Genomic DNA, 14680 nt, shown 5'->3' with positions numbered 1-14680 from the left:
ATGACATCCTTACAGAACTAGAAAAAGCTATTCTAAAAGTCATACAGAATCACAAAAGACCCAGAATAGCCAAAGTGATCCTGAACAAGCAAAATCAAACTGCAGGCATCACAATACCTGACTTCAAAGCATAATACAAAGCTATAGTAATTAAAACAGCATGGTACTGGCATAAAAATTGATACACATATCAATAGAACAGAATTGAGAGCCCAGAAATTAACTCACATACATACAGCCAAGAGATTTTTGATAAAAGTACTCAGACTACACAGTGGAGTAAGGATAGCCTCTTCAACACATTGTGCTGGCAAAACTAGATGCATATATGTAGAAGAATAAAATTAGATCCATACCTCTCACCACGTACAAAAATCAACTCAAGATGAACAAAAGACTTAAATTTAAGACCTGAGACTATGTTGGTTTTTTTTGTTTGTTTGTTTGTGTTTTTTTGACAGGCAGAGTGGACAGTGAGAGAGAGAGAGACAGAGAGAAAGGTCTTCCTTTGCCGTTGGTTCACCCTCCAATGGCTGCCGCGGCCAGCGCGCTGCAACCAGCGCACCGCGCCGATCCAATGGCAGGAGCCAGGTACTTCTCCTGGTCTCCCATGGGGTGCAGGGCCCAAGCACTTGGGCCATCCTCCACTGCACTCCCTGGCCACAGCAGAGAGCTGGCCTGGAAGAGGGGCAACTGGGACAGAATCCGGCGTCCCGACCGGGACTAGAACTCGGTGTGCCGGCGCCGCAAGGCGGAGGATTAGCCTAGTGAGCCGTGGCGCCGGCTAAACCTGAGACTATGAAGTTGCTGGAAGACAATGTAGGGGAAATACTCCAAGACACTGGTATAGGGGAGGACTTCTTGGATGAGACCCCCAAAGCACAGGCAACAAAAGAAAAACTAAACAAATGGGACTATATCAAACACAGAAGCTTTAGCAAAGCAAAGGAAACCATCAATAGAGTAAACAGACATCCAACAGAATGGGAAAAAATATTTACAAACCAATTCCCTGACAAAGGATTAATATTCTGAATATATCAGCAACTTAAAAAACTCAACAACAAAAAACAACCAATTCAGTTGAGAAATGGGCAAAGGAATTCAATAGACAGTTCTCAAAAAAAGAAATACAAATGGCCAACAAATATATGAAAAAATGCTCAACATCACAAGCCATTAGCGAAATGCAAATCAAAACCACAATGAGATATCACTGCAATCCTCTCAGAATGGCTAAAATCCAAAACACAGAGAATAACAAATGCTGGCAAGGATGTGAACAAAGGGGAACATTATACACTGTTGGTGGGAATGTAAATTAGTGCAGCCACTGTGGAAAACAGTGTGGAGATTTCCTAAAAAACTGCAAATAGACTTGCCATATGATCCAGCAATACCACTACTGGGTGCATACCCAAAAGACTTGAACACAAACCTGCCCCACCATGTTCATAGCAGCACTGTTCATAATAGCCTAAATCTGGACTCAACCAAGTTGTCCATCATCAGATGAGTGCCTAAAGAAAATGTGGTATATACACACAATGGAATAGTATTCAGCTATAAAGAAAGAATGCAATTCTACCATTTGCAGTAAAATGGATGCAACTGGAGGACACCATGTTGGGTGAAATAAACTGGACCCAGAAAGACAAATACCGCATGTTCTTCCTTATATGTGGGAGCTGAAATTCAACACACACACACACACAGAGTCAGAAAAAAAGAAAAGAAAAAAGAAATGTCTGTGTGACACTACAATAGTATTAACGTTCTGTGATTACTTTAAAAATTACTGAATTTGTGTGAAATGGTCATTTTTCCATTCAATTATTGTTTATAGCCATTGTCTATATTTCCACTAAAATATGATCTTTCTGCTTTTTATTTGTTAAACTTACAATTTGGTGAAGTATTAAGCCTTTTTACTGTAATTTTAAAATATGTTATCTCAAAAATTACAAAAAAAAAGAAAGGGAGAAGGAAGGAGAGAGGGAGGGAAAGAAGGGGAGGGAGGCAAATCATTATGTTCTTAGAATTGTATCTACAAAGCACACTGAGTCTGTTAAAAATTAATTAAAAAACTTTTTAAAAAAACAAAAACTGCAGAGACACTGAAAATTTTGTGTCAAACTACCTTCAGGTTACAAACAAATGCATTTTGTGTTTAGATTTGGGTCCCACTCCTTAGATGTTATTATGTAAATGCAAATAATGCCAAAAAACGATACAAGCATTTGCGATAAGGACTACTCAAAGTGTCTGTGTGTGTGCGTGTGCATGAGAGAGAGAGAGAGAGAGAGACAGACAGACAAAGAACGTGCAGTGGTATGTGTGAGCTAAGGCACTATGAGCACTGATTTCTACTTCTATGCCAACAATTTTTCCCTATAAAACAATGAAGGATCTTCCTGAATACCTGATTCAGTGTGATTTATGAATGCAGGATGCTTATTATACAATGGGAAAAGGGGTTAAGAACAGGAAATGAGAAGGAATGTCATTTGCTGCCATTCACATTACCTTCAGGAGCAATTGCGGAAGGACACACTTCTTTGAGGAGATCGCCAAGTGTATGCAGCTGTCCATCTGCAGCCACAGGACGAAACAGCTTCTGAATGAAAGGTCGTTCAGTTGTCGTCTATGTGAAAGAAAAGCACAATAATAATTTCAAGTAAAGAACTCTTTGCTACTGCTAATTATAAACTAATAGGTCTTAAATATTATGTTACAATTAGGTACCTTCTGATATGACAAAATCAGAAGCACACAACATCAGAGATGCAGCATAACTGCAAAAAAATAGTTTACATGATAAATTCAAGTAAATATAATCCTCAGGAAACAATCAGACAAATCCAGAAGGGGGACATTCTAGAGGCAACCAGTTGGGGCACCTCAAAAAAGCTGAAGGCATCAAAAATCAAAACAACACAAAAAATACACTAAAAAAGAATTGCCCTGGCTGAATACTGGACTGAAAAGGGAAATTTTAAAAACTCAGCTATAAAAGAGTATTGGGAAAACTAGGGAAATATGGACTGGGTATGTAATCATATTGATTAGATGTTAAACTTCTCAGGCATGCTGACAGTTGTAATGACAGTGTTTATTTTTAAGAAATTTATGATCAAGTATTGATGGATGATGTTCCATGATGTCTGAAACTTACCCTCAAGTGGTTAAAAAAAAGATTAGGTACATAGAGAAAGCAAACATGGAGAGATGTTAACTATTGGTGAATCTAGGTAGAGGAGATATGACTTTATTAGATTTACTATTTTTGAAAATTTCCAACATAGGAGATTCACCATTTCTTCTACCAAAAATTACTATTAACACAGTAACGTAATTTTTTGCTAGTATTTCAATCGTTTAATCCATATTTACGATTGCTTCAGGGACAGATGTTTGTGCAGTTAAGACATTGTGTGGGACCTCACCAAGCCATATCACAGTGCCTGGGTTCATGTCCCAGCTCTGCCCAGTTCTACCTTTTTGGTAATGTACACCCTGGAAAACAATGGATGACGGCTCAAGTACTGGAGTCTCTGCCACCCTTGTGGGAGACCTGGACAGAATTCCAGGCAGCTGGTTTCAGCCTGGCCCAGTCCCAGCTATTGGGGAACTTTGGGGATTGAACCAGCAGATTGAGTTCTCTATCAACCTTTCATATAAATAACTAAAATTGCTTCATTTTGCTGAATAACTTCAATATTGATGGAGAGCTCATTGAAACAGATTCTAGAGTTCTGGAATTAGCCAGAGTCTATGAAGAGACCTACTGTTTATGGCTCTAAGAACTTTCACTTACTTTCCTTTATCTGTTAAATTTGGGACATTCTATATCTCTTAAAGTTTGCTGTGGGAATAAATGAGAATTTGAACCAAACACAAAGTACACATATAAAAATTCAAGAAAATTCAACATTTTTTTCTCCTTCTAAATTATTACTTCAAAACTTTAAATTTTAAGCATCATGGAGTGAAAAATTCCCAAAACTTAAAAGAACAAAGTAATGTCTTATGTAGAATATGATTTCAAATATCTATACATCAAAGACAAGTGTTTTTGTTTTCTGTTTGTTTTTTAATCACAAGGTATAGAATTTCTTTGACACAATTGTTAAAAATTTGGTTAAAAAATCTGATCTTTAAGTGTTGATGTATACTAAAATATAAGAAAAAAAACATGTAAACACGTAGACTATCTCTCCTAAGTCTACACTGTGCATTCACTGAATACATACAAAATGTTAAAAAAATATTCTGGTAATATAAATGAATATCTGTGGCAATTATGAAAATAAACCATAGAAATTAACTCTAGGGATTTTCATAAAAATACACACGATTGCTATCCTTAGTTTAGAAGCTCCTACTTTTTTGTACAAGGTGAAACCAAGAACAACATCATGTCCAATGAAGTGGTTAACTACATAAAAATATTAAGGGTTAGGAGTTCAGAGAAGGAAGAGATGAATAGGGAACTCTAGTAAAAATTTAAAATAGCCACCACCCAGTTAGGGCCTTCTATCCTTCAGGCCATGAAGAGGCTTTTAAGACATTTTAGCAAAGGAAGCGATGTGATGAAAGAGGTTTTTTTCTGAAGGTTAATGGAAAGCAGTAGGATGATCTGGTTCAGAGGTAAAGTCAGGATGACTGGGAAGGGGCTGGTGGAATCTAGCCAGCTTATGTGATGTCATCACAGGGCCTGGGGCAGTGGCAAAGGAATGGCAGGACTGCACCCCAATTCAAAAACAACAGTCAGAATGTACTTCCTGTAGCTGCATCTCAAAACAGAATTTTCACAAACTGGAGAACTCAATCATAACCTAGTTAGTGGCAAAATTGTAAAGTGGCTTACCTACTATAATCAAATTACCTGAAAACAATATGCTAAACAGGCCATGAAGTCTTAGTTACTACTAAAAAAGAAATTATAACTCCATTATTGGAAAAATTTCCTATTATCTTTCATTCCACTCTTTCCACTATATGAGTTGTTACAAAAGTAAAACCTTCAGCAACCTTTTATAATGATGTATTTGCTTCTCTAACTATTCTTGTTTTTAAAAACTTTTTGTTCTGGCAAATAGCAATAACATAAAGGCACATACTTAATTTAGGGAGTTAGTTACTGCTAAGGTCTGAATCCATGCATCCCCACGTTTCTCCCCAAAATTCACGGTGAAACCTAATCCCCACCATGGCAGCACCAGGAAGCGTGGCCTTCGCGCCATTATAAAGCTGGTAAACCCCGTCCTCCTGCCATGCGAGGACCCAGCTTTGCCTCTTCCACCACAGGAGGGCTCAGCAATGCGGCACCGGCTTTGAAGCACAGCGCGAGCCCTCACCAGCCACTGCATCTGCTTGTGCCTTAATCCTGGACTTCACAGCCTCCACAACTTTATTTTACTGTTTCTAAGGTATATTGTTATCAGCAGCCCAAGACCTCCACAGATCATGCATTGTACATATTCTACAGGCTGTCTGAAGGCAGTGACAATCAGGGCAGACTCATGCAAATTTCTCAACAGATCTTATTAACCTACGTGCACAGCAGAATAGACTAAATTACATTAAACAGTATTAAAAAGCAATTTTACTTTTGAATATAGAAAATTTCAAAAATACATAAAAACCCACAAATATGAAGCATAATACTTGATCTAGCCACATACTTGTAAATATGCAAACAACTTCAGTAACTTCCAAGAAATAATGTTGCTTTCCCATGAGAAATAACATGACTTGCTAAAGTCATCTTAGAATCTGTCCTTGCTGCTTTTTTAAAATATCTATGTTAGTCATTTCTCAAATATACCAGTAGAATACCAAACTGAGATGTTGCAGCCTACTCCCCACTCATTCCCCTTCATAAATGCAATGATAGCTTTATCCTATATGGAGAAGGTACACTCTTGAATTATCTCAGAGATATAATAAACAGAAGTGGAAAACTCAAATTAGTAATTCTTTTGGCAAACTTTGCTGAATTTAATGAGTCTTACATATTATTAAACAGTTACTTCAAGAGTAAAACAAGCTCCTAAAAATGAAGCATGTTACAGCTATAGTATAAACTGCTGGCCAATCATGGTACTTCTAGTTTACATTTAAGAAAAGCACTGCACTGAAAAAGTTAATTTCAAATATTGTCAAGTAGGTTAACTATACTAATGTTGATAAAATAAGAAACACTGACTTAAGTTGAAAATCAGATAACGTGTAGACTTTCAGAGTAACAGGACAGTATGGAGTATGGCACTTATGGGAATGCCTGTCAAGTCCCAGCTACTTGGCTTCCAAACCAGTTTCCTAGAGGCAGCCGATGGTGGTTAAAGCACTTGGGTCCCTGGTAACCATGTGGGAGATCCAGAATGAGTTCCAGGCTCCTGGCTTTGATCTGACCCACTTCTGGCTGTTATAGTCATTTGGGGAGTGACCTAGATGATGGGAAATCCCTTTCACCCTCTGCCTTTAAAATAAATAAATGTTTCAAATACCTGAGATTTTTTAAATATTGAAAATATATATATATCAGACCAAAAGTAATATTACTATTTTAAAATATGAAACAATTATCAATTAAAATCACTAAATAATTCATCTTAAAAAGTGTGAAAATGAATATAGTCAAAGTAGCTACTAAAAAGCAGTTCAGCCAGAGACCACTCTAGACTCTTCTACTCATATCTTATAGTCACAAATTTGCATTTCTGAGGCTGACCCTTCATATCTCAAACAATGTATAGTATAACAGTGATAAGAGTGTAAAATTTAAACTCAATCAGAAGATACAAGTTTTAGCCCTAGATAGAAATGTGTGGTAGGATTCAGTTTAGAGGTCAAAAGCAACTCTGCCAATTATTACCTGTGTGAATCAAGGGAAGTACCAAAATTTCCTTGGGCCCTAGTTGTTTCGTTTATAAAATGAGAATATTAACAGTATGTACCACAAAGGTTTTTGGTAACAATTACACGTGTTTATTCAGGTAAAGCATGTAGAACAGTGTTTGGTATGCAGTAAATGCTCAGTAAGTGCTATTATTGCTCTTATTAAATGTGACATTAGATAGAGCTTTACTGAACACTAGCATATATTTTGCATTGTGTTGTAAAAGAAAGACAATTGTAACAGTGAATCTTGTTATTTTGGTAGCATTAGTACTGACTTTGCTATTTGGGTCATTTATATTGTGTCTATGTATAAAGTAAAATAGTAATGTTGGGCTTATTAAAAGCAACAGTTTACAACTACAAGTGTCCGATCCTGACTCACTTGACTGTGGAGTCAATCAGTGACTGTAAAGAAGAGGAAGAATACCATCAGAGAGTAAAGGAAACTCTACTCACTGAAACAAAACCGACAAAAAGTTATGAAAAAACCTAAAAAACCAGAAAGGTAAAACTTAACAGATGCTCAACAGATGCATGATGCACTGGGCTGTAAAACTTAGCAACAGCTTTAATTAAAAAGCAGGCAGGGAAGGAGGTGCGAGGGAGGTCTCCTACAGGCACAGCAGGCAGAACCCAATGCTGAGGAGGGGCCCAACTGATTAAAACAAAGCTCAGACAGGACTATCCTAGTCATAGTACCCAGAGTTAGGATCTCCCAATGACACCAGTTCCTAAACTGAATCCACAGTATCATTTGCCCCAGTGAGTCTTAGGTAAGAAGGACTTTCTAAGCTCCAGGGTTGTGTGGGAGAAACAAATAAAAGTGGGTATTTTGATTTTGTATTTGTGTGTCCCATGTGGATCAGCAAGTTTTGATACCACCAACTATATTATGTGTGTATGATTCAAGGCCTTTGAAATACAATCAGCTTAGTACCTCTTTTGAGAAAATTTATTTGCTTTATGAGGGCTCTTAAGTATATCAGGGGATTTCAAATGTTAGGTTTACAGATGTTTGGAAAAAAATCATCCATACAAGTTACACGTAGAGCTAGCAATATCTATTGATTAATTAGGAATTCTGTTAGATTTGCTTCATTATGTAAGAAAGGGCAAATACCATATGTTCTTCCTGCCCTCTGATAACTAATAGAGCACCTAAAAGGTAATCTACAGAAGTGAAATTGACACTTCGAGAAGCAATGACTTTGAACAACCCTTGTCTCAACTGTTGAGTAACAGTTTTTTTTCCCATGCTATTTGCTGTACTCTTTATTTAACATACACTTAATCATATGTGTATAAAGTTAACTGAAAATAGATCTTAGTAAAAAAATAAGAATGGAAATAGGAGAGAGAGGAGGAAGAGGGGTGGGAGAGTGGGTACAGTGGGAAGAACCACCATGTTCCCAAAGTTGTAATTATGAAATGTATGAAATTTGCATTTCCTAAATAAAAGGTTTCTAGGAAAAAATAAAAAGAAATAAATGTTAATCATGTAACAAAAGCAAAACTAGTCATATGGGATTATATAAAATGTAGAAGTATCTGTACAGCAAAGGAAACAATCAACAGAGTGAAGAGACATCTTACTAAATAGGAAAAATTATTTGCAAATTACTTATCTGACAAAAGATTAATATCCAGACTTTATCAGCAAGTCAAGAAACTCAATGCCAAATAAGCAACCAATCCAGGTAAGAAATGGACAAAGGACCTCACGAAACAGCTCTCCTATCCAACATGGGAAGTGGAATACATGGCAGACTCATAGAATGGCAAATGCCCTAAACAGCACTCTGGCCTCAGAATCAGTCTTAAAACATTCAGATTTGGATAAAATGCCCATGAGAGTTTCTCAGGAATGGAAAGCCAAGACACTGTGGCAAAAAAAAAATCACCTAAATGAAAGATCTCTGTGAGTGAGATCCCAGTGGAAAGAATGGGCCATCAAAGGAGGTACCTTTCTCTGAAGGGAGGAGAGAACTTCCACTTTGATTATGGTCTTTTCTAAATAAGGTCAGAGTCTGTGAACTCAAGAGGCTTCCATTGCCTTGGCAGCTCATGACAAGAGCCTCAGGTGATTACTGACGTCATAAATAAGAGTGCCAACTGTTAAATCAACAACGGGAGTCACTGTGCACTTACTCCCCATGTAGGATCTCTGTCTTTAATGTGTTGTACTATGTGAATTAATGGTAAAACTAGTATTCAAACAGTACTTTATACTTTGTGTGTCTGTGCAGGTGCAATCTGTTGAAAACTTTACTTAGTATATACTAAGTTGATCTTCTGTATATAAAGATAATTGAGGATAAATCTTAAGAATGGGATGGGAGAGGGAGTAGGAGATGGGATGGTTTACGGGTGGGAAGGAGGTTATGGGGAGAAAAACCACTATAATCCAAAAGTTGTACTTTTGAAATTTATATTTAGTAAATAAAAGTTTCTTTAAAAAAAAGAAACAGTTCTCAAAGGAAGAAATATAATTAGCCAACAAATATGACGAAACTCTCAATATCACCAGCCATGAGGGAAATGTAAATCAAAACCACGCTGAGATATCACTTATCTCCTGTCAGGTTGGCTATTATCCAAAAGACAGAAAACAATAAATGCTGGCAAGATGTGGAGAAAGGGGAACTCTTACACATTCTTGGTAGGAATGTAAATGCCCATGTGAAAGCCAGTATGGAGATTTCTTATTTTCTTTTAAAGATTTTATTTATTTATTTGAGAGGTAGCGTTACAGACAGCAAGAAGGAAAGACGGAGAAAAAGGTCTTCCATCTGCTGGTTCACTCCCCAATTGGCTGCAATGGCCGGAGCTGAGCCAATCCGAAACCAGGAGCCAGGAGCTTCTTCCAGGTCTCCCACGCGGGTGCAGGGGCCCAAGGACTTGGGCCATCTTCTACTTCTTTCCCAGGCCATAGCAGAGAGCTGGACTGGAAGAGGGGCAGCCAGGACTAGAACTGGTGCCCATATGGGATTCCAGCACTGCAGGTAGAGGATTAACCTACTGTGCCATGGCGCTGGCCCTGGAGATATCTTAAAAAACAAGAAACAGACTTGCCATATGATCCAGCAAGCGCACACTGAGTATACACCCAACAGACAGTAACTCATTGTATGAGAGTTGTCTGCTCCCTCATGTTTATAACAGCCAAAATATGGAATCAACCAAGGTATCCATCACCAGTTGAATGGATACAGAAAATGTGGTATATATTTATAATGGAATATTATTCAGCTATAAAAAGGGTGAAATTTTATGATTTACAAAAAAAGATGGCTGGACCTGGAGGCCACCATGCTGAAATAAGCCAGAGATGAAAGCCAAATACTGCATGTTCTCCTTTATTTGTGGGAGCTAAAATTTACAAAGAAAGAAATGCTGAGCATATCAGCTTTAAATATTTTATGACTATTTTAAAATTTATACAAATGCAGCTGAGCGACTTTTCCTTTGATCACCATGTACAACCTGTAGCCTATTTTCCTGCTGGACTACGATGTATTTACTTAGTGGTGCCAAATAGGCCTTTGACTAGAATGTAAATTAAAAATTCTATTTCAGGAAATAATAAAATTTTTTAAAAACTGTAAACCTCAAAGGAAATACTCAGAAAATGGTCTCAACAGTTTAAAAGGCAAAGGGTGAGTATGTTAACACTATACTGTATGTGTACAGTTTCTCTGAAGTGGAATTCATAAAGAAAACAGTGTAGAGCTGGAAAAAAAAGAATTAAATCTGGAAGAGGTATAGGTTACAGCTATTTAAGGAAGTATCAAAGGTTGCTCTTAATTTTATACAAAAATCACTGTACTTAAATAAATTCAACTAAAGAAAAACTAGGCTTCATAAGAAACTGCAAATAACTACAATGATGTCCATTCATGGACAAAATTTACCTTCTAAAGTTAAAAATGCCATCAACAATTAGTAGCGCCATCAAATAATTATATTTTCAATTGACACAAAATTTTAAAAGAATGAACGAAACTCACAATTTTTTAAAAAGCTTTACATAGTAAACTATACCAAAATAGTGACAAGGATGAATACCAATGAAACTTTCCTTGTCTGTCCTTAGTAAAAACCACAACATAATACATAATTTGAGAGAACAGGCCGGCGCCGCGGCTCACTAGGCTAATCCTCCGCCTTGTGGCGCCGGCACACCGGGTTCTAGTCCCGGTCGGGGCGCCGGATTCTGTCCCGGTTGTCCCTCTTCCAGGCCAGCTCTCTGCTGTGGCCAGGGATTGCAGTGGAGGATGGCCCAAGTGCTTGAGCCCTGCACCCCATGGGAGACCAGGAGAAGTACCTGGCTCCTGGCTTCAGATCAGCGCGATGCGCAGGCTGCAGTGCGCTGGCCGCAGCGCCCATTGGGGGGTGAACCAACGGCAAAAGGAAGACCTTTCTCTCTGTCTCTCTCTCTCTCTCACTGTCCACTCTGCCTGTCAAAAAAAAAAAAAAAAAAAAAAAAAAAAGGAAGAGACCTCTCCCCCCCCGCCTCTCCTCTCCTCTCTGTAGCTCTGCCTTTCAAATAAATAAATAAATAAATAAATAAAAATCTTTAAAAAAAAATAATACATAATTTGAGAGAACAATGTAGTTGCTACTATTCTATTAACAGTGTTAACAGACACTACAATGATATGAATATAAACAAATTGAAATGGAGACTATTGTATTTCCTATTTTTTAAAAAGAAAGCTTTGAGATTATTTATAACAAAAGAACAGTGTAACAGCAACAAAAACTAGATATGTAACCTGAATAGAATTACATTCATAGTACAATAGTACCCACGTCCAGGATCTCTGACTACTGATCAGAGGGCAGGAATGAATTAGCTCAGAGTTGTTCATTCATTAAACATTTACTATGCACTTTCTTGAGCATCACTATACTAGTGGAATAATGCACATAAATGAGTGGAATACAATGCTTAATTTATAACAGAAATAGGTATAAAGTGTTATGGGAGAAAAATTGAGCACACAACTTAATCCCAGACTTTTTGGCAGCAAGAGTAAAAGCAGTAACAAACAAAAGCCATACTGGTTACATAAATTTAGTTTCAAAGAATGGAAGGTATACCAGTAGGTAACAAAGTAAACTATGCTAACCGTGGTAAAGTATTGTAAAATATTGAAAGCATAAGGAATTTCAAATGAGAGAATTAAGAAGGTCATCATGCTTTCAATTTGAAATAGCCAATTTTTTTTTTTTTTTTATGAGAAAGAGATGCAGACATTTTGGCATTCAGACGGCTGCTTGAGTATAACGATGCCTGGGAGAAAGTAATGAAGAGAAAGGTGGGCTAGGGTTGGCGCAGTGCCGTAGTGGGTAAAGCTGCCGCCTGCAGTGCTAGCATCCCATATGGACGCTGGTTCAGGTACCGGCTGCTCCACTTCCAATCCAGCTCACTGCTATGGCCTGGGAGAGCAGTGGAGGATGATCCACATCCTTGGGCCCTTGCACCCAGGTGGGAGACCCGGAGGAAGCTCCTGGCTTCAGATCGGCACAGCTCCGGCCATGGTGGCCATCTGGGTAGTGAACTAGTGGATAGAAAGACCTCTCTGTCTCTCTCTGCCTCTCTTTCCCTCTCTGTGTAACTCTTTCAAATAAATAAGTAAACCTCTAAAAAAGAGAGAGAGAAAGGTGTGCTAAGGATCACAGCAAATAGAGATGAGAATGTCAAATGCAGTGGCATGAAGAAAGCTTGGTTGCAACCTCCACCCCGAAGAGTGCTCACTGAGGAACTAAAGGCACATTAGTTAAACTCTGGGGACTCTGCAGATCAAGCTGAGAAACAGGGAAACTTTGTATCTTTGATTGCTGTAATAGCTAAATGAGAAGAGATACACAGGGGATTAGTTCGTTAGGTTCCTCTTTTAAACAACTGTTATATGGAAGAAAGGTAACAGTTCACTTGCTATAGAACCAATTACACAGAGAATGAAAAATTCAGTTTCCTTTTAGGTGCTGTTAATTAGAATGAATATTTTGTGGCACAAAGAAAAAGAAAACAGGGGTTTACACAGGATATGCTGCCAGACTTTACCAACAATGACACGCGACTTTGCTGCAAACTGTCACATGCATATCTGGCTTAAGAAATATTCATGCATGTCAAATTTTGCATCACATGCTTTCAAAAGAAGGCTCATATTGAAATTAGCTTAAGAATACACACACTCATTAAATAAAAGAATACCATTTAAAATGCTTTTAGACTATCATGGTAAACAGTCTTTTGGTGGTAAGGAGTGGGGGAAGTGGGAGAGGAGTGGGTGGGCATCTACACCACTTAATCAGACTTCTCCTTTATGTAGGAAAACAGGAGACTGGAAAATAAGCACTTTCTGTAGTTATGCTACGAGAGTCTGAAGCCCACTTTTAATATTCCTGACAAGACTAAAAAATAATAATTAACATTTGAAAAGCTGTCATTATTATAGACAGGGACACTTAATCCCCAAAGCAGCACAGTCTTAATTGAGACTATGATTAAACGAAAGTACCCATCAGAATTATATCCACACATCTGGTTTGAAGTTTATGTTTTGTCTTATTTAAATTATTATATTCATTATAATTCTGTCTAGACAATGCCATGTACAATGTGTCACATAAACAGTTTTGGCAATTTCTTTCAAATACAGGCAACAGTTGTGTCCTCCTCATATTGTTTCAGTGAATAAAACGTGATACAGGGAAGCTCTATATCACCACCTTACAAATGGGATCAATTTGATGCTGTTTCATTTCATTTACAGAATAAGTTTGTTTTGCTTTCCAATTTTTCACATGAAATAATCAGAACACTAGCCAAAAGAAGCTTCGTACAAAAATGTAAGGACTGATGTTTTTACTAATAAGTATGCTACTTCTTCGAAGACTCCTCTCAGAAAAATTCAAAACATACCAAAAGAATCACTGTTGAAGTATCATTATATATAATAGCTTTAAAATATCTTTGCTACTTTCATCCATAGCCACACTAAAAAGCCAGACTAATCACAAGAATAACGTAATTAACAAATTATTTTCTTCTTGAGAATCAAAGGGCAAATTTTGCATACATGAATGTTTTCTGTATTTATGGCATATTTACATAAAATAATTACAAAGAACTTTTAATTCATACAAGCAGCGAAATCCCGAAGAACTGTCTGGGTCAAAGCAGCTGTGTTGTTCTCCTGATGCCCAGTCAAGTGTCTTACCCAGGAGACAAGTGATTCTAAACCTGGGCCCAGAACTAATGAAGCTCTACACGAAATTTCACCCTGCTGACTACAGTCTAGGGGTTTTACCACCAGTGTTCAAGTTAGTGACATGGAAACATTTATTATTTTGTTTCTGACACAAATAATTTGAAAATTTCTTCTACTGAAATATCATTAAAAGTAGATTTCACAAAAAGGTATGAGAAATTTTTAGAATTAGCAAATAAAAGCAAGTAACTACTTGTGTTGTATGTTTTTTTAAAAAAATATTTATTTATTTGAGAGACAGGAAGAGAAAGGGAGACACAGAGACAGAAATCTTCCATTTGCTGCTTTGCTACCCAAATGGCTGCAATGGCCAGAGCTGAGCTGACTCAAGGGTAAGAACCAGAAGCTTCTTCTGCAACTTCCATGTGGAAGCAGGGGCCCACGCACTTGGGCTTCTTCCACTGTTTTCCCAGGCTCATTAGCAAGGAGCTGGATCACAAGAGGAGCAGCTGGGACTAGAACTGGCACCCATATGGGATGCCGGTGCTGCA

General features: G+C 37.7%; 1 protein-coding gene across 8 annotated transcripts in view; it reads right to left on the bottom strand.

Annotated features, from left to right (window-relative positions):
- ATG5 (autophagy related 5) overlaps positions 1-14680 on the bottom strand; it is a 191533-nt gene that overhangs the window by 60661 nt on the left and 116192 nt on the right. For all 8 annotated transcript variants that reach the window (XM_070073741.1, XM_070073744.1, XM_070073739.1 and 5 more), the window contains one exon: positions 2527-2644. In XM_070073741.1, coding sequence (XP_069929842.1) covers positions 2527-2644 — 118 coding nt within the window. The remainder of the gene's footprint in view (positions 1-2526; positions 2645-14680) is intronic.

Source organism: Oryctolagus cuniculus, chromosome 5 (genome assembly GCF_964237555.1).
Source record: "Oryctolagus cuniculus chromosome 5, mOryCun1.1, whole genome shotgun sequence".
NCBI classification, from domain to species: domain Eukaryota; kingdom Metazoa; phylum Chordata; class Mammalia; order Lagomorpha; family Leporidae; genus Oryctolagus; species Oryctolagus cuniculus.
This window is presented reverse-complemented; position numbering and strand designations above follow the sequence as displayed.